Raw genomic sequence first — 20,904 nt, forward strand, 5'->3', positions numbered from 1 at the left:
GGAAGCCATGGCTTTGTAGGGACCTAAATTAGAATCTTTACAATCACTCATGGCTCTGGGACCACTGACAAGATGCAGAACAGAGAAGAGCAGACAGGACCCCAAGGTTGTTGTTATAAGAAACAGAATCATGTGTGTAAAACATAGGAAGGCTTTTTTTAAACCAAAACCTGTGTTCCTATTTAAAAGCCTTCTGTGTTGATGAGTAGAAGGTGACTTCCTTGATGAACTGGGAGTCTCTGTCCTTGCTGTTCGTTTTACTTTAAGGAATACATTGAATCTGTTTTAAGAAAGAAGGGCTGGCAGTAGTGTCTTTGGTTTGAAGGAGGACAGATCCTGCTACACACACAATATAAGGATTGCCAAGTGCGAAGAAACGGCTCTGAAACAGTTCCCATCTGCGCAGGCTCTGTCTGTTCACCCATAGGTTCCGTCTCCCAGGTTTGCAGGGCTCTTACCTTGGGAAATCTGCCTTCCGAAAACTCCTCTGTCTAGCAAACACTGACTAGGACTTGCTCTCCCTAGGGCCTCATGCTCCGTGCTGTTGGCTATTCAGGGAGGCTTGAGTGAGCTTCCGATTGGGAGGAGCATAGAGACCATATCTCAGATAGAATCAGGCATTGATACAGATGGTAACCTCAGCAGCAGCGGACATCAGGGGTCAGGGGCCATCCAGACATGCAAATTCTCCACAGAGGGACAACTTGTTTTCTCAGGAACCCTGAGCAGTGGCGGGGGGGGGGGGGGGGGGGGCAGTCAACTGGAGGAAGATGAGCCGAGCTAGACTTCAGCAGACAGTTCAGGACGGAGGAAAGGAGAGGAGGCTGCTGCCCCACGTTCGTAGAGACACCCTCCTCCTAGGTTTCAGGCATTTGGAAACAGACCGCTGGCTGATATCTAAAGGGCACAGCGCAAGAGTGTGCCTGCCTGCAGTTCTTAGGTGACAACTCCATTTACATCCCTGAAATCCAGGGCCTCAGTTTTGCCCTAATAGGGTATCTTCAGCTCCAGTATAAATAAAAGAAACCAGAGCAGCCTGTCAGGGTCTCTGATGACTAAGGTTTGATGTATTAAAATCTAACAAGATTTATAAAATGTACTCCATCACTTTAATTGAATTTGTAAAGATGTCTGATTTATGAAGCATTGCGTGGGCCCTTCTGGCTAATATTAGACTCACATATACTAATCACCGCGGTGTCTTTCTTTTCTGTCCCCATGTCTATACAGGTCTGTGTATCTAGAGTTCCTCTCGTGGATGGGAGCATCTCCCTTGTCACCCTTGTCTGCCGTTGGGCCTAGCATGGGTTCCAGACATGTGGCAAGAGCCAGTAATATGTATTCAGAGCAGGGGCTGGGGCTGGAGGCTGAATGGGACCAGATGTGGGACCGTCGCCTTACAGTGTGTGACCTTGGGCAAGTTAGCGTCCACGTATCTTGGCTCCCATACTTGTAACTGAAAATGAAAATAAGCCCCAGCACACAGGCTAATCGCCAACCTTAATAAGATCATTTCTGCACAATGCTAACACTGAGCTTGGTGCATTGCCAGATTTCATTCATTGTAATTTTTAATAATTAAATGACCATGTGAAAAAATGGTAACCAAGAGCAGGGTCTCTGGGGTCACTGTGCTGTGGTCACGTCTTGGCTCTGTCTCTTGCTACATATACTCGTGAGGACGTTATGATTGTTTGTGCAGGACCTGTGTCCTGCCAGCTGTCAGATGGAGGTGTCTCCATCTCGTACTACTAAGTGAACATTTTGTATAATACCTAGCATGCAACTGAAGAGGATCATTTAATAATCAATATTAAAACTGGTGTATATTCAGTTAGCTACCAAGTATTACTATCCTATACTTATATATGGGTATGTATGTACATATAATCCTCTTTTTCAAAAATATTATACTCCTTAAAAATGGATTAGTTAAGTTTACAAATAAATCAGTTTGACAGGCAATTTCCAGACCTCCAAAGAGGGAAAGGAAGTGGTGTGTTGCTCAGCCTTTGTTCATATTCCATCGGGAGTTAGTCCTGACCTGGACTAAAGATGCTGGTTCAGATGCTGGTGCTGAACACAACTGCCCAGGTCCCTGTCAGAGAAATACTCAGAAGCAAGGAGTCTAAGAAACTATCCCAGGTGCCTGCAGAGGATGAGCCAAGGAAGAATAGTCTAGATGGGCTTGGGGAAGAAAACACAGAGTGTGATCGGGACTTTTGTGATAGACAAGTTTACCACACCTGATAGGAAAACCAAAAGAGGCCCTGTGGAATCCTGAGACCTGAGATCTCTGATATCCAGTACGTCAGCCTTGCAGACATGAGGCAAGATGTGAGATTGAGAAGAAAGTAGCCCTGTGGGTTTCAAAACTGGAGAACCAAGGCAGCATCAGCAAGGACAGATTCAGGGTCCTTTCTGGATCATGCTGTCCCGGGAACTTGGACCTATCTGAGGTAGGGATAAGGAGAAGTTAATGAGTTAGGTGGCTGCACCATGAGGCACCGCATTAGACAGCATGGTCTTCGCTTCTCTCTTTCCCTACCGGCGCCACTCTCACGCTGCCCTGGAAGGCCGTCTCATTTCATGGGAGGGACCCCACGATGCCTGGCTACGTGTGTAAAGCAATTGCAGAATGTTGTCCGAGTGTATCTAGTCCCCTCCCCTTCCTTCGCATGGGAATGCTCTTGCCCCCACATGCAATTTTAATATCAAAGATCATTTTTTATCAAGCCACTTTCAGTAATCAGAATGTAAACACTATCCCAACATTTTTCTTGCAAAACAGATCTTGAGAGGCCCAGTAGGCCGTCCTGAATTACTGATGAGATCCTCGGTGAAATGTCTTCAGCTGTTACTAAAATAAATCTCTCCGATTAGATTTTCCACATAAAAATTGAGCAGCATTTAGGCTGACTGGTTACATCGGTAGGAAATCATGTAATTGCCAAAACTCTGCCAACAGTGGTCATGGTCATTTATTTCTAAACAAGCCAGGTAATCTGGCTACCCAGGTTGAGGAAATCAGTCCGTCTACTGAGTCAGACACTGCAGTGTGATGCCGTGACCTTCATTTCCCAGGAGGAAAAAATGTACCTTTCTTGGAGGTTGTTAGATCCTCAGGGCTGCTGGAACACGGGAGGGCTTAGAGCAATGGGAATCCATGCTGACGCCACTCTAGAAGCCCACAGTCAAGGGTCAGCAAAGCCATACTCCCTCCAGATCCTCCAGGAAGGATGGCTTTCCTGCTTCTCTCACTTAACCTGGTGACCTCACTGTTCATTGGCATAGAGCAGCCATCTCCTTCTCACCACGTTCTTTCTGTACAAATTGCCCATTTGACAAGTAGCTGGACCTGAAGGCTTGTTGGCACAGGCCTCCTCCCAGGTGCTCTGGAAACTGAGGCAGGAGGATCACAGATTCAGTACCTGCCAAGTCAGACAGGCAACGTGGTGAGATCTTGTCTCTTTCTTTCTTTTTTTTTTTTTTTTTTTTTAAAAAAAAGTCAAATAAGGGCTGGGAGAGGGTGGAGCACTGGACTAGCCTAGCGTATGCAAGCATGATCCGTACTACTGCAAAAAGAAAAAAAGGCAATTTAAGAATGGAAAAGACAAAGCTAAAGCCCAGTCCCACGCGACCTCATGCTCATCCAGTCACATCTGAGCAGACCCTGTCCCCAGATAAAGTCCCCTTCACTTCCACGGGTCACGAGTGCTAGGACTTCAGTAGGGCTTTTTAATGGAAATTACAATTCAACACAGAACACCCGATATTCTGACCACCCAAAAGTTCATAATCAGCTCATAACCAGATCATCTCTGCTTTTTAAACTAATCTTTCATAGGCTGAGCCAAAAATCTGTTCCTCGGGAGGGAGTTTCTTCCATTGTCCCCAGGAGGCAGTGGAGAAGACACACGTTTTCTCATAAGGACTGGACCGAAAGGCATCTTTGTTTGACTTTCATATGACCTTGGAAAGTGACTCTTGTGAGTCTCTTTCTGAAACTCACCTTTCTTTACCCTTAAATCGGGGTAACAGATTACAGGGGTGCTATGGCGCTGTCATCAGATACTGTGTGTGACGACGGCTTTGTCAGGTGTGATGTGAGCGTCCCGCCGTGAGTCTCTTAAACATGGCTCTGCAGAGGGCGGCAACACAGAGCTGAGGCCAGTCTGCCTGGATGGAAGCCCAGGTCTGCTCCCCATGAGCTGCGTGGCCTTGGTACGCTGTCACGTCCACCTCCCCGTGCCTCTGTGCCATCCCATAAAACAGGGCTGTTAGCAGCACCTCTTTTAAGAGCTTGTAGTGAAGATTAAATCGGAGTGATCTTCCAGAAGTTGCTTGAAAACTGCCTGCTACACGATCGGCGGCGCCGTATTACGTAACTCTTTGCTATTTTTGTCAAGGGCAAGGCCACAGCACCGTGTCCCGTGTGCAATTCCATTCCAGCTTCTGGTATAAAGCAGATGCTCCAGAGCCGTCTGTAGGACGGATAAAGGGATGGAGACACCGTTAAGCCCCCGTGCTCATCTTCCCTGTAACTGCTAGGCTTCTTCTCCAGCCAGTACTCCAGCCCTGTGCTGTGGTACAAGCCCTGCCCTGCACCTACTCAGCCTGACTTTTCTGAACAAAGTGTCATTGCCCAAGCCACCAAATCATCCACAGCGACCTGGAAAGAATGTCTGTTCCTCCTGTGACTCAGCATGAATGCCCTTCTTCCCCCCACATCTTCACACTCCTCCCCTTTAGCACCCCTTTCCCTTAGTGCTCTCCCTATGACATCCAACCCTCTCCCTCCTCTTCTGAAAATGTTGCACTTCTAATACAAGGAACTGTGCCCTGTGGCTTTGTCACAGACATGCTGATCTCAGTTTACCTTAAGTACAAACCTACTGGGCAACAACCAATCAGAATGCAAGGAAGCTCTATATGGAAGGTCCCCTGCTGGCTTGAGTTTAACTGTTTGACAGCTGAGGTCCTGCGCTGGTCAGTAGATTGGAGGTGGCTCAGGAGTAGACAAAGAGGAGTAGACAGACAAGTGCAAAGATCCTTGACAATGGGCTTGGGGAAGTGGCTGCTTCTGTCTAGAACAGGAATTCCTGTGTTTTAATAAATGACACAGACACACCGGTGCATACTTGGGGAATGTCAGCCTTTAAGGCTGTCTGTCTGTCTGTGTCTGAGTTCCAGGACCTCCCTCGGGGGTCAGGCTGGTGCCTCTGTGCAGACAGTGCCCCCTTGGAGACCCACCAGCCTCTGGAGTTGGTAAAGACCGGTGACAAGGGTGGCAGCCAGCTAAATCATCTGAGTAGCCTGTCCTGGAACTAGCTCTTGTAGACCAGGCTGGTCTCGAACTCACAGAGATCCACCTGCCTCTGCCTCCCAAGTGCTGGGATTAAAGGCGTGCGCCACCACTGCCTAGCTTAGTAGCCACTTCTTACCCCCTAACAGGACCCTGTGCTCTCAACTAGATAATCTGACTTAAGTTTGTAATGTCGGTGTCCAGCTGGCTGGAGGGCCAGGCTCTTGGCAGTGTGTTCACATGGCACCCGGTATTTAACCCACCATGACCTTCACCACTCTGAACCTTCTCTGTCTACCCGTGTGCATGTGTGCTCATGTGTGCAGGAATGTTGGTGTGCATGTACATGGAGAGTCCAGAGGGCAGCATCAGCTGTCACCTGCCTACCTTGTCCTTCGAGATAACATCTCTTATTGGTCAGAACACTCGAAGTGGTCTAGGCCAGCTAGCCGTGGGGCCCGAAGGATCTACCGGCCCGTCTCCATGTCCTCAGCACTGGGGTTACAAGCCTGTGCCACTGTGCCCTGCTGTTCTCCACTCTGAACCTTGTTACCATTCCATGTCAGAGAGTGTGGACCGTGATAGGGTTGGCACCTGCCTATGGAGCAGAAGGAAAGCCATTGGTGACATCACCTGCATGACCCTGTGTAAGAGCTTGGTGCTGTGGTCTCTGCAAATGACGCAGCCAACGAGGCCAGCCCTCCCATGCAGGAAGAGCCCTAGAGCCACACTGAATATTTCATGGGCTCCTGCTTCACCCCGGCACGGTACACGTGTATGGACAGTATGTCAGAAGAACCCACAAGTCAGCACTAGACAGGCTCCTTGCTAGGCTGACAAGCATATCGAGGTCTACACCGACCAATCTCCGCTCAGAAGACACTTACATTTTAGTGGAAAAGAAAAATGGAAGTGCGGAAGTTTTCAAACGAGGCGTTTGGTGCCCAGAAATTTGTTTCCCTAAATCTCTAGAGACGGAAGGGTTGTTTTTGGTTTCACCGATTCCTCCTTATAGGCAGGTTTCTAGCTCTAACATAGAAAATGAGGAGGAGGAGCAAACTCAATCGTCAGGACAACAGTGAACAAGACTGCCAGGCAATCAGAATCCATTTTTAAAAACCTACGCTTACATTGGCTTTGAGATGCCAAATGCAAGCAGCTTGACCCCTTTACCTTTCTTCTCCATTTCTTGTTTTACCTATTTTAAATTGTCATGGAAATAAGGGCATGCGCCAACCCCACTAATTCCCAAAGGAGCGGTCAGTTCCCTGGTGTTGACTGAGTCAGCCTGAGCCTGCCTGCAGAGTGCACCTGGGACAGACAGCATCCCTTCCCCCAGCCCTCTAGTGAGGACATCTGCCTTAAATGCAGACGTAGAGAGAAGCAGCAAGGGCATTCAAACCCTTCCATGGTTAGTGGCCAGCCCTGTGCAGCACCCTGGCCTCAGGCCACGGCCCGTGTAGACGGAAGAGTGACACCCGGATGGCTCTTTTGGAAGAGAAGGTGACAGCGCACACAGCTATGTGTCCTGAGTCCCACTCTTTCTCCTGCTCCCTCAACTGCAGCAGTGCTGTCCCTGGTGTGGCACAGCCGGAGTTGCTCACGACCACCTCCTGGTGTGTATGGCTTCTCCCCCATTGTGAATCTTCCTCCGAGCTTCTTGTGTGCCCCCCCCCCCCCCGACACACACACACACCAGGAAGGGACAGGAGAAGGAGCGCGTTCCGGAAGGGAGGCAATGGCAAATATCCCACCCCAAGATCTTTAATAAGTCTAACAGTTTTGCTATTTACCAGGAAATCATTACATAGAAAGTCCATAAAAGACGAATGCATTATAAACTGAACCAAGTAATAGGCAGAAAAGACCTGCTTTTGATCCATGCGTAATGCCAACGACATAAGTTGTTCCTTTTGATGGACGTTCTGGTTATCATTTTCTTCCAAGCCTATAGTTTCCTTCCTAATCTCAACACCCTTGTGTGCGTGTATTTTATCTGCTGTATTGTGTGATTGGAGCTAATAATACAAGGGACTTCTGTGGCTCAATTCATTTATTTAAATTCAAAAGAAGGCTAAAAAGCCTAATCTGTCCCTTGCTTTGAGCAGAGCTGTTCTGGGCCCATAGGTAATGTTATGGATTGAGTTCTGATGTAAATAACCGTTCCGTTCCCTGGACCTTTGCTGGCAGAAGGACCAGAAGTTCCAGTCAGACGTTAAATTCCATCTGGGTTTCCTGTCTCTGGCACCTAAGAATAGTGAACCTGTGAAAATCCCTATCAAACCGCAGCCCACCCCACCCCACCCCCCCTTCACAAAACTTGACAGATTTTGACTACAGGGAAACTGAGTCTGTGAACACCTGGCCCACCAGAGGTTGACTCTCTTTGGAAATACCAGCTGAACTCTGTCTTTAGCACAAGGATCAGATGGAGGTCTGTCAGGTTTGGGTTTTCACATCTGAGGTGTGTATACTGTTGGCGCTTAATAAACCCTCCTAGCCCTAATTTATCTGGACTCAACCCTTGGCTGCCGATGTCCTCACACCGGGCTACGCTGGCTTCTCATCATTCTGAGAACGTGGCCAGCAGAGGTCCCCAGTGCTGCCTTTTACTGTAACTGTTGGCTTTGTGGATTTTTTTTGTTGTTGTTGTTTTTAGCAGGTTGGGAGGATTCAAGAACAGGGATGTTAAAAAACCATACTCAACCTTTTCTGTATATTTTTGGAGCAACTTCTGCTCTCCCCCAGGCTCTAACAACTGTTAGAAAGCATTGATGTTGGGGAATCAAATTGCTCTCATCTTGCAGATGAGAAAACCAAGACGTAGGCTTCTGTAAGGTGCGAGTAAAGTTCCCATGGCCATCTGGAGAAAAAGCCACACTCAGGGCTGTTCCGTCTGTAATGCTCAACTGCTTTAAGATCTGGGTGAATCATGCTTTGTGGACCAGCCCTGGCAAGTCTCAGCAGAGGAGACAGATATTAAAGAGAGAGAGAGATCTAAGGCGCTTTGAAACGATAACTACCCAGAGTTGGCACCGGGTCTGAGAACGGGAGTAGCGAAGGGTTAAAGAGCTTGGTGCCCAGGCCAGACAGAGCCACAGCTGCGGAGAAACTACGCATGCTGTAAAGTGGCTTCACTCATTGAGTAAAGAAGGGGTTAATGGTGATGACGATGATGATAATTATGACAGTTAAGCTCACATAGAGCATACTGCTTGCCAGACACTTTTAAACATTCCATGCCAATCAACTCTGAGTCTTGGTTGAGTAGCTATGACGTTTAGAGAACTGTTAGTATCTGTGTTTGCAGATGGAACAGATGGGGGCCGTAGGTCACACTTTCCAAGTTCCCGCAGCAATAAGAGCAGAGCTGGACTTTAAGACCTCTTAGCCTGGTTCCCAGTCTGTTTCTTAATCCTTAGTTTAAACTACTTCTCCAGGCCACATCGGGAACTCAGGAATGTCACCCCTGGCCAAGAGCAAACTTCCTGACTGTGGGTTTCAGGAAGCTTATGGAATGCCAGGATCTAAGAGGCCCTTCTGTGGTTTTTGTCTGTGTACGTTAGTGGTCCAGGACATTCAGTGTCCCCGGGAATCACCTTCCATGGCTAGTGGCGGGATCTAGGATGCAAGAGTGTCACTTTGAGACCACATATCATCTGCCCTGATGGTTACATCCTGCAAGGCCTGCCCCCTGATCCCGCCCCAGTGTGGCCTGTTCCAGGGGACACATGCCTGTTGAAAGTCCAGTGGCCAAGCAGAGCTGGGAGGGACAGAGCTCAGAAGAGTCCTCACCAGGTTTCCATCCTCCCCAAAGGAACCATATCCAAATCCATGAGCCATCATGTAGCTGAGGTGAACACACAATTAAAATTATTCCTCATTAATTCACTGTTTCTGCTAGGGGCCTGTGCTCCAACTGTAGGTTCACCAGCGCGGGGGAATCAGTGGGATAGAGTGTCTGTTACCTCCTGTAGAAGCTCTTGTCCAGGGGCAATCCTTCACTCCTTAGTTACTATATTTTCCTTCTTGCTTCCATAGTCCAGTTGATGTTCTCAATTAGCATACTAGGAAAAGATCTAAAAATTACTTGTTTTTTTTAAAAAAGGCAATTAAAAAATCATTTTTCTATTACGCTTTTTTTTCTTACTCCAACCTGATTCTGAGATCTTTTCTGTGCCAAAGCTGCAATTTTTCAATCCCATGCCACATATTTTAATGACTGCATAATGCTGGTAGCTCAAGCATGTTGTTCTGCCAGAGACGTATTACATTCATTCAGTGTCTCACTTTGTCCCATGGCGGAGCAGCATGGGTTCTCTGTACTGAAATCTACCAGGGTTGCTTATTTTAATAGATTCAATTCTGCTTGAAATTCAAACTTCATTTTAACCACCATCTCTAGTCTAAATCTTCCTGGAATAGAGATTCAGGAGGTAGAATCAGCCAAACAAAATCAATCAGAATTCTACTAGGATTTTTTAAGCAAGTCATACTGACAACAATACAATTAGCCATGTAAACCCTGAATAATCAAGGCAGCAGTTAAATGGACATTAATATATAGATTAGATCCGACGTGTTAATCTCCTGCTTCCAAGCTTTCAAAGGCAATGAAGACTACGTCCTTCAGCTGTGATCTCACTTTTTTGTGATCTGGACTCTACCCACCTCTTCCTGCTTCATCTCTCACCTCCCTGGCTCCTACTCACGCCCACTCCAGGGTCCAGCCCTGGAAACCGCATGCAAGTTCTTAGATGATACATTCCTTCCCAAAGCATGTACACTTACAGCAACATACAACACACATGCTCAGTACACGTGAACATACCAAACACAACACATATAACCACATAGTATGCACAGCATACATTCAACATATGTGTACAACACACAAGCACACACACACACGTGCATGCATACACAGACACACACACGCGTGCTTTGGCAACCACCCATTCCCATGTTGGGCTCCTGCGTATCTTTTGGTTCTCTGTTTAGGTAGCTCTTGTCATTTCTGGTCCTCTCCTACCCTCTCATCCCAGCGTTCCCCTCTAGAACACACCTCGTAATTTGTAATTACGATTTTGGTTCACATCATCGTTACCGCCAGCCCACAGGCTTCATAAAGGAAGACAGTATGTCTTATGCTCCTCCTTGATAAGCACGAAGCGTGGTGTTCAGTCGTGAATATCTGTCAAGTGAATTGGTGGAAAGACCTGGCCTGGAATCTTACAGCCATCTACCCCTCCTACGCCTGGCGGCCTCCCTCGTGAAAGGTGAACAAGCTTGTGTGAGCCTTGCTTTGCAGACTCAGATCAGTCCTTCTTGTGAGCTCGCCTCTGGTGGTGCTGTGCTCCCAACTCCAGCCTGCCCGGCTTTCCCAGGGTTGGACGTTGCCTCCCGCATTCCCTGAGAAAGGTCTCTACCAAGAAGCCAAAGAGAAGAAACATCAAAACCAAGGAAAAACAGGAAACGCATTGTAGCCGCTGCAGGGGAGTTTCCACTGCACCCTTGTCTTCATTTCTTGGGCTAACCCCAGGAGACACTATCTTTGACACCTCAATTTTGTTTCATGATGGCCTCTGGAGATGCGCCCGTTTCTTCCCACTGTCCCCTCTGTCATTTGTGACAACCTGCTTTGATAATCAGCAGTTTCCTTGTGCAAAGTTGTGTGCGTGTCCTGAGAAACCATGTGCCTTCACGGGAATTTCTCTACAGATTCTTCACTGTGTCCGATAGCTCATTATGTTTGGACAGTAGTTTTTCCTTAGGATTTTGGAATCCTGTAGGGTCTCTTACTAAAGTTCTGTCTCCTGGAGTCCCACAGTGCTTGAATTGGTATGCCTCAGATATCCAGGAACCAACATTTCTTAAAGTATGGATACCAGACTGAGCTAGAGGCTCAGGGATATTTGTCTATATAGGAACAGTTGCAAAAATTATAGAACTGAAAATAACTTCAAATATGATACTGGAAGGATCACAATTAGCCTTTATCACAAAAGTTTATCCCATAGGAAAAATAAAAAACTAGTAAGAATAGTCATAGATCTGTGATCTCACACTTGCTCTGAACAAAATGCAAGTATTTCCTTCGATACTGCTAACATTCTCAGAACTTCCTGTGTGGCAGACAGCTCTCTGAACTGTGTGTCTTAATTTATTTGACGGCATAACGTCTCTACAGGAGGATGTAGTCATTATTGTCATTGTATAAATGAAGAAAGTAATCAAACAGTAACCCAAGACATACAGGTAGGAAAGGGCAGAGCTGAGCTGTGAGGCCAGAACATGAGTCTAATGGTGCCTGAGCATCCTCCAGTGCACAGACCAAATCCCCACGTATGCGCATGTCAGTAGATTTAAATTTTGTTCTGCATCCTATTGTTTTGTGAAGGATGCAGGAGTTCTAGATTTGTTATCTCTTCTGCATTTTAACTGTTGCAAATAAATATCCCAGTGAAGTGATAGAATCGAGTTGAGCAAGACATGGATTCACAATACAGCCCCACTTACTAGCCAACAGATGAACTGGAAGTTATCTCATTCTTTGGGTCCTGGTTACCGTTCGGTGAAGTAGGCAATCATCGCTGCTGCTGTAAGGAGAGGTGAGATAACCACCTATAAACTGCCTGGCACAGTGGTGATCAATACCATTCTGTACTCAGAGTGTGTCAGTGAGGACAGCGGGAAACTGAATTAATCCTCATGAAAAGAGGAATCCTTCAATACATGATGGATCTAATGGTGTAAACCATGTTCTATCACCAGAAAAAAAAAATGGCTAATATAGTTCTCAGGGGCTCTGGTTGTAGGAAGGAATAGCCACGTCAACAAGAAAACCATTTGAAGTCAGTTTCAATAGCAGCAAAGCATGGATTAGAATAGTGATCAAATTGTTAATTATATCTCTGAACATTATACCATCATGATGCATTGTGGGCATTTTGCTGATTTCACCCCTCCCCCCCACACACACACTTAGATTCCTGCTTTTCGAGCCCCTGCGTTCCCCACACCTACACACCTGTGTACACAGAGCCACACTGCTTCAGGTGTGCAGTCACTTGGTTGTCTGGTGCCACGTGCAGAGTGTCTGGCTGAAGAGTTGGGGCTCTTAGCTTTTGTATGGGAACCTTCCTGTGTTGGATGCCCCTGCGCTCCGGCTGAGGAGAAGTGGCTGTTTCAGGTCCCATCTGTGTGTTTCAGTCGCCTTCCTTCACAGACAGAATTCATCCTGGACATCAGGCGTCAAGGCAGCTGACTCACCAACTGGCTGCTCGCTGAGATGAAGGAGCTGGCCCCGTCGGAATGCTCTCCCGGAGGCTAGGGGCGGGACCGTCAAGAGAGAAGAGAGAGCTGGGAAGTGGAAGATGCCTGAAGTGAGCTCTTAGGAGTGGAGGGGCCCCGGGAGTCACAGAGCCTTGAGTAAAGCTAGAATTCAGAAATGGAAACAAAAAGCTGTCCGGAGAAGATGTGCAGCAGATCAGAGAGAGGGAGGGGGAGGGTAGAGTCAAGTCCAGGACCTGCTCCAGCTTCCCTGGTGCCCTTGCCGTGAATTGGGCCTTACGATGTCTGTTTGCACGCAGGAATCAGAGTAGGAAAATCCATAACAAGAACCTGAAGCTAAGGATCTGATGTTGCTTACTCTGAAGATTTGTGAAATATCAATCGTTTTCGTGCTTATCCCCAAGACGGTGAGGTAGTTGTTGACACCGTTGAGTAGAGATGGCTTCAAATGGCACAGGTCGATGGCACAGACCACCAGGACTGAGCCTGAAGCTCAGGTCTGCCAGTCGCCATTGCTTCTAGGGGAAATTCTCACTAGAGGAGAAGCTAGGGACGCCAGAAGTGCAGCTGGAATTAGGGAAACACAGATCTCCAGATGTTCTGCATCAGCGTCGTTGTAAACAAACTCATTCCTCCAGCTCCACCAGGCTTGCCTTAATTTCTTTTTTATCTGATAAACAGACCCATACTCTTTTTTTGCCTGGTTGGCAAATAGACTAATTCTTTAGGGAATGGTGATATTCCAACTGACTAACACAGTTTGCTGCTCTTTCTCTGGAAATTGCATAATTCACACATCAACGTAATTCTCCTATGACTGGTAGTTTTGCAAACTTTGGAACTTTGCAATCCCACATGCAATTACTTTTCAGGTCTGATTGTATACACACCCGTCACCTGCTGGTTTGTTTGCTTTTTTTCTCCTCTCATCTTACCGGTTTCCATGTTCCGACGATAACACAGTCATGAAGACTCCTGATTCTGTCACGCTGCGGGACTAAATGGAGTCTCCTTTCCTGGGGAAGGGCGGGGAAAGGGTAGCAGCTCTGTTTATGTATCCAGCCCACAGGTGTTTGTCCCAGCTCGCACTGAGCTAGCACCTGGGTGGGTTTCAGCAAGCAGTTCCAGGAGTTCTGTCCCCATCGCCTCACCAGCAACAGCTGCAGACTGCTTGCTGTGTTTGGCCAGTCTGGAACTCACACCCCAAACCCTGACTCTCATCTCCGTCACACGTGTGTAGCAGCCCGCTGTTCATGTTTCCGTCACTCAAGCATATGCAGACCAGGGAGCAACAAAGACCTTGTGGGTCAAGATAAGCGTGCCTCTCTGATTGTGAAGGCCTTCCTCTTTGCTCTCGGCTGGCATCAATTTGAAATGAGTTGTCTAGGTTTGACATAAAGAAAGATAGAAGGAAGAAAGGGAAGGAGGGGGAAGGGGAAGGAAGAGAGAGGAATGGGAGGGACCTTGATAATCATGTAATATTTGACTCATTCTTTGTAACACACACACACACACACACACACACACACACACGCACGCACGCACACACGCACAGCCTTGAAGATAAGAAATGAAAGTAATGACGTAATGACTGTGACATTGCTGGCACTGGAGTGGCTAGCTTCCGCCTGCAGTCCTAACCCCAGGCTGTCCATTTTGCAGGGCCGCTGTTCGAGAGAGAACTGCAAGTACCTCCACCCTCCAACACACTTAAAAACTCAACTAGAAATTAATGGGAGGAACAATTTGATCCAGCAAAAGACCGCAGCAGCGATGCTTGCCCAGCAGATGCAATTTATGTTTCCAGGAACGCCACTCCATCCTGTGGTGAGTGTACCTTCTATAAGGATGGGCGGGTGACTGCCCGGGCAGTGCCGTGCGACCGAAAATGACCTCCCCTTACTCGGTCGCTTTGGTTGCAATTACAGCGGAGAGCTCTGAATTGCAGTGGGTGCTAAAAATGAGCTGCATGTTTTTCTCTTCATTTAATAGAAATGGGGCAAGGACTTCTGATCAATACCTGGGAAATTTGCACCACGCCAGCTCTTTCTCATCAGTGAACTCCGCATTTCAGACCGGCTTCATATGGAAATCGGTCCACATTTCTAATTGGAGTTTGTGATGTCTGGCTATGTGTCGCAGAGGTCGTGATGCCTAAAATAAGTTTAGCGATGTATTGGGTATTTTATGCAGTTAAGGGCATCACCTAAGGAAGAGGAAAGGGAGACTGGAGACGAATGGGCTCTCCAGTATCATGCAGCTGAAACGTTGAACTTGAACCAGGCCATTAGCCAGGGTGCTCTGCACAGCTTGCTCCAGCTGGAGGCCGACAGCAGCTGCATCAGAATGGATGTCACCAGCAGCCACACACCAGGAGATGGCCTCCTCACTTAGTCTTCTGTCTCCCCCAAGCCTGCAAAGGGTGTGGTAGCTGCTGCAACAAGAACCCCAGATTCCATGCCCCAGGGAGTTGAGTGGATGAATATGTACTGTGTAATATTTTTCTCCTCCATGTCAGTGTTTGAGTCTACCACTTTAAAGGTCTTGAAATTGCTTTAGAAGTAAGGAGTGCATCCGATGCCAGTGGGTTTCATTTACAGTGTGAATTATGTGTCAAAAGCAAGGTGATTTTTAAAGAAGCCAAAGTAAGTGGATTTTCACAGAAGATTACTCCACAGCAATCAGTCCGTATTGTAATAAAGGTCTGTGTGAGTGAGCGCAGCTAAATCAGAAAGGATGGTGACCAGTGAACACCACTTCCTCTGAGGGGTCCCCGTGAGGTGGGTTGGGGAGAGGAGGATGGGCAGGAAGAGTGGAGAGACCTTAGCCATTTTCTGGAAGTTCCACGATTCACCTTTGCCCAGAGTGGGGATAATGCAGGTGATTCCGAGGTAAAACAGACACAGCCTTTGGGGATAGACAGATGGGAGCACAGGGCTGAGGAAGAGCCAGGCAGAAGAGAGAAGGAGATTGCCCAAGAAATGGTTGACTGGAGGAAAGGGGTATGAGTAAGCCATCACCCAAGACCCGACAGAGCTGTACCAGACGGGCAGACCTAAGGCACACAGAGCTCAATCGAAACAGCATCCATTTCAGTGATTCCGTTTAAAACTCCGCCATGCATAATTTAAGATTCATTTTTTGATGTGCACATAAAATTTGTTTTATTAAATTACCTAAATGTTAAAATAATGTACTTATACATATCAACTGATGTCTATGGCAGTAAATTTAATATGAGCCAGGTCGATGTAACAGCGGCATGTAATGTATCTCAGTCATTCAAACTATACACTTCCTGTTTGTAGAATTAATAAGAATCGACCCTCGTACTCAGTCCTGTTCATACTAATAAGAAAAATATATTCATGCCTTAAATATTACTTGAACTATTTAAGAGTTTTTTCGTGTATTTTTGTATCTACCTAAGATATCAATCAGAAGTTGATCACTATTCCATAAAAAAAGGAATGGCCCACTTAAATATTGCAATACCGGTTTCAAAATCACAAGAAGTACTAGAGTACAGAATGTGCTGAATCTAATATTCAACAACTTACCAACAAATTTTCCTTAGAATTTTAGAGATGAATTTGTATCCTAGTCAGCTAACTAAATAATGGCCCTCACAGTTCTTGCTTTGTATAGATGCTGATAGACAGGTGATAGGTAGATGGATGGATGGATGGATGGATGGATGGATGGAGAGAGAGGACGGTGCCTTTGCAGTTGCAATTATAGCCCACAGATGGTGAGATTCTCTCAGAGTAAATTTAGTCACAAGTGTCCTTAGAAAATGGAAGAGATGGACAAGGTGGGGTTGGTCCAGACAGAAGACCACATGTCCACAGAGGCAGAGACTTGGTATGGTCACAAGCCAAGAAAAACCAGCAACCACCAGCAGATGGAAGAGACAAATGACGGATGTTCTCCCCCAGAGTCTCCAGAGGGACTGTGCTCTGCCAGTGTCTTGCTGATAGCGCGGCAAAGCTGTTTTCGGGCTTGCGGCCTTCTGCACTCTGACAGGATAAATGAGCGTCGTATGGCCCAGCAGCGAGAGTCAACTCAACAGCAAATAAACTGATGATCAAAGAAGAGAAAACCAATCCATTTGGTCTCCTCCCAGCCTCAACCTCTTCACGGGGCCGCTTCTTTTTCCTTTCGGCCTCCCGTCCGTCCCTGGAGTCATTCCATGGAACTTTCTCCACAATATTCTATATTTCCAAGCTAGTGTCTGCTTTTTCCTTCCTTGTTAGTCCAAATGCTTAATTACCCACACTCCCCAAGTCGAAGCCCTCCCCTCTCGGGGTGACATGATTTTGAGGTTTGTATTAGGCAAGGTTCTCTAGAGGAACAGATGATAAGGGGACCCCCTAGACTGCTAGCTTCCACAGTAGGGGTAGGTGAGTCCTCCAACATGGACCTGGAGAGGCACATCACCATGTAGCTGCCAAGTCCAGGAAGCTGAGCGGGTTCTCTCTGGCCTGGAAGGTATCTCAAGAACTGCAGGCATTAGCTCCGTGTTGAAAGGCGGAAGAAGCCGGAGTCGGCTGTGATTGGAGAATTACAGCAACGGCAATAGACATCCTCGGAAAGGCAAGGGCTGCCTTGGTTTTGGTTTTAGCTTAGGAAGCAAACATTTCGTTTGTGCTTCTCTTTGGCTGATTCCCCTCCACCCTCTGCTCCTCCTTCATCTTTCTGTCTCCACTCTTTTCCCTGTTGTCCCCCGGCCCCACCCCAGTACCTGAGGACCTTAAATTTTCTTCATGTTACTAGGCCTAATGACTTCAGTATTTAATTTTGACTGTGGCCCATAAAGTCCTGTGAATTCTACTTTCCACCCAGCCCTGGTTGCTTTAGAACTGTACTAGGAAGGTAAAGAAGAGAAAAGCAGGAATATGGAGGGAAGGCAGAGGAAGAAAACACTAAGACCAGCCCTGCAGAAGAGATTTTCTTCACGAAGCCTTTCTGTGGATCTTCCCTCGGGCCTCTTCAGCTGTGTGTTCACACTGAGCGCTGACAGGCACCAAACGGAAAATGTCTTAGACCTCTTGGCGGCAGCACCATGCAGAAACTACAAGCTTATCATCCAGACGGGAGCTGGTGTGGTCCCAAGAATGGGGTCCTCCGGAGTGCCTACTCTGCTCCTGTCTCGGCTGCCTGTGGAAAATCGATCTCAGACGCCATGATCCGTGGCTGGCATGGATCCTCTCTCAGGCATTTCATCTTCAACCAGGATCTCAGAGCCTCTTTTCCTAGGCAGTAGGAACCGACAGCGCTGCTCAGAGCAGGTCCACACATCTCATCTACAGAAGGCTCAAGCCAGTGCTTGCTGTCCATGCTCCGAAGTTATGCGGACATGGTATATTGATTCCAAGCGGCCTGATCTGGGGAATGCTCAGGAGTGGGCATCAGCCCACGCTGGGAGGCAGGAGACCAGGATGCTTTGCTTAGACTCACCCTCAGTAGCGTTGGCTGGGGCTTAACCTTTCAGGATCTGCTCTCTGACCAGCTCTCACCTGCAAGGCTGTAATTCCTTCGGCTGTGCTTGCTTCTCATGGCTTAGTTTGGGGAGATTAAAGAAAACAGCATGCGTGACAATGCTTTGAACACGCTAGAACCATTCCCAGACGCAGAGGGCTACGGTGTGTCCCACGACTGCTACAGATCTCACATCTCAGCAAATGACCTCACGTGTCTTTTTCACTCATCGACTTCAACGAAGAGCACTCTGTGTGCTAAAATGATGCTGTCTAATGTCTAATAGATCTGTCTTCATAAGGCCTGTGAACTTTTTTAAACATTTGAGTTTCCCGCCATAGAGAGTATTTTCCCAACGTACATTTTAAAAAAAAAAAAAAAATGAAGACCAGATACTTGCTGCAGTTAAATTGCACGATTCACATCTGTTGAGTGTATTGCTGTGCTGATTACACTCACATTAGAGAAACACTAGATAACTGGAGGCAAAGACCTTGATGATGTGAATGTGCATGCCGCCGATGACAGCAGCTATTTATAGAGGTTGGACAGTGGGAAATAGAAGAGAAGCGGCCATTTGTGCAGATGAGCCTTTCAGTGATTTTACGTGTCCATTGCAGGTGAGAAAGCTTAAAACTCAGACACGCCAATTTCCTCTTCAGGAAGCAGAAATAAGCAGGAAAGGACTGGATTTGAACATGGGTCTCTCAGCATCTAAATCCTGCAATTGCTTTTCTCTTCAGTGGCATTATGTCCTAGTGAAATGTTGCCACTGTCATCTGAAATGCACAATTAATAGATTTCAGAACATTAATATATTTCAGGTGAACAAATAGCATAGCTTTGAATGCCCAATTTGACATTTTGTTGGAATAAGTTCGTTGATATCAAAAAGGGTTTTGGAAAATACATCTTGAGGTTCTCACTTATAGATAGATATCCAAGGGCCAATGTGCAGTTATATCACCATGATCATCTGTGGGAGAAGAGACTTGGAAATCTATATGAATTTAAAAAAAAGAGGGGCTGGAGAGATGGCTCAGCAGTTAAGAGTGCTTGCCAGTTTTCCAAAGGACCCACACTTATTTCCTAAAACTCATGTTAGGCAACTCATGAAAGCAGTTACTAGAGCTCCAGGGGTATCTAAACCTCTCCTGTGACCTCATGGACACCTTTAAACACACACGGCATACACGTGCACAGGCACTGTGAAATAAATAAATGCAAAAATAAAGCATTTACATCCAGAAAAATCAAACCAGAGGTGCTCGTGGGAGTTTCCATTTGTGTGAATACTAGCTTTGTCCATTCTTCTTCGAATTGAGTCATGTGGTACGAATATAGCTTTTAGTACCTATTTTCATTCCTCATTTTTGAGAATGGTCCCCAACTCTGGTCACACACTCTTCATATAGTAAGGCTTTTAACTGCCGAGACCTATTCCAGCAGCATTCGTGGCTTTAGGAATCGCACGCCCCCCAGGGCAGTTCAGATACAATGGGTCCATTGAATCACTGATGTGTGTGGTCTCTCAAGGTCGATATTTTTAATCCTAAAAAAAATATAGACCTTATACTATTAGGTTACTTTTTTTCCATAGTACTGAATTACCAAAGGGACGGTTACAAAACGCCATAGCACTCCAGTGGGTAACACATCCCATCCACGGAAAATTCTGTAGAAAGTCAAGGAGGAAAACACGCGAAACCACCAGCCCCTTTCAGTGTGCAGAGCTCGTGTTGCAGTTTCTCCCAAAGCAAACATTATTTCAGAACCATAAAGCTGTAAGAGTTCCTCATGGGAGAACTAGGCAGCGTTCCTCCCAGACCATTAGAATCCCCTCCTGTAGCTCTCAGCCGCTTCTCCAAAGACTTCGCAGCCTCTCTGGAAGTCTCTGCACCAATTGCCAATACTTTGCTGTCTCCCGACATGGTGATGTGGTCATTCGTGGTCATTCGTAAGAGATATTGCTCTGTCATCCTAAATGAAAATACATTCGCACAGACTGCTAGTTTTCCCATGTGCTAAACAACTCATCCGGGCTCTAGACAGACAGCGAGAAGGTTACCCACAGTGTAAAAACAGAGAAACATTATGACCCACGGCAACGGCGTAGCTCACTGCTAGAAAGTCATGTGATGACCTGGCTGGAAATATTGGGGAATTTATTGTGGAAACAAACAGTATACACATTTGTCTGTGAGTCTGGGATGTAGCTCAGTGGAAAAGCACTTGCCTATCACATGGGAGACCTTAGCTTCAAGCCTCAACACTTCAAAAAAGAAAAAAAAATCTGTAGCTTAAAACCAAGCAAATAAATAAAGAGCCATTAGGTCCAGTTCAGTGTGCAGTTTATTCTTAGAAAAATCCTTGGAAACCATGTTAACAGTGGTTCTTCAAAGGTAAAAATGCATAGCTTAATTGGTGGCTCATGCCTATAATCCCAGAAGGCTGAGGCAGGACAGTGCTGAGTTCACAGCCAGCATGAGCTACGTAATAGTTACCATCTACCCTGGGATGCATGTGGAGACTTTGTCTAAATAATAAATAAATGTGAAATAAGGTTTGTGGTCTAACTATGCATATTGTATTTTCTGAAAGACGGCATTATTATTTAGATGTCCGTTAGATGGAACTTTAAGAAATAATCATCTTCCCAGCCCACAGTGTGACTCTTCTTAGTGAGGACTGTAGCAATGGGAAGCACGGTTGTGCTTGTCATTGCTTCTCTGACTGTGTGCCTCTGGGGTTTCAGAGGTCATGTGATTGATGGCGTAAGTCACAAACAATGCCACACCAATTCGGGGTTATGATTATTAGGATGG

At 46.6% G+C, this 20,904-nt stretch overlaps 1 protein-coding gene across 6 annotated transcripts in view; it reads left to right on the forward strand.

Annotated features, from left to right (window-relative positions):
* The window catches only part of Mbnl2 (muscleblind like splicing regulator 2), a 155,970-nt gene that overhangs the window by 83,474 nt on the left and 51,592 nt on the right, over positions 1 to 20,904 (forward strand). For all 6 annotated transcript variants that reach the window (XM_041672030.1, XM_041672048.1, XM_041672040.1 and 3 more), the window contains exon 3: positions 14,261 to 14,425. In XM_041672030.1, coding sequence (XP_041527964.1) covers positions 14,261 to 14,425 — 165 coding nt within the window. The remainder of the gene's footprint in view (positions 1 to 14,260; positions 14,426 to 20,904) is intronic.

This window comes from Microtus oregoni, unplaced genomic scaffold, assembly GCF_018167655.1.
Source record: "Microtus oregoni isolate MIOR12 unplaced genomic scaffold, Mior012 000001F_ref0000356, whole genome shotgun sequence".
Classification (NCBI taxonomy): domain Eukaryota; kingdom Metazoa; phylum Chordata; class Mammalia; order Rodentia; family Cricetidae; genus Microtus; species Microtus oregoni.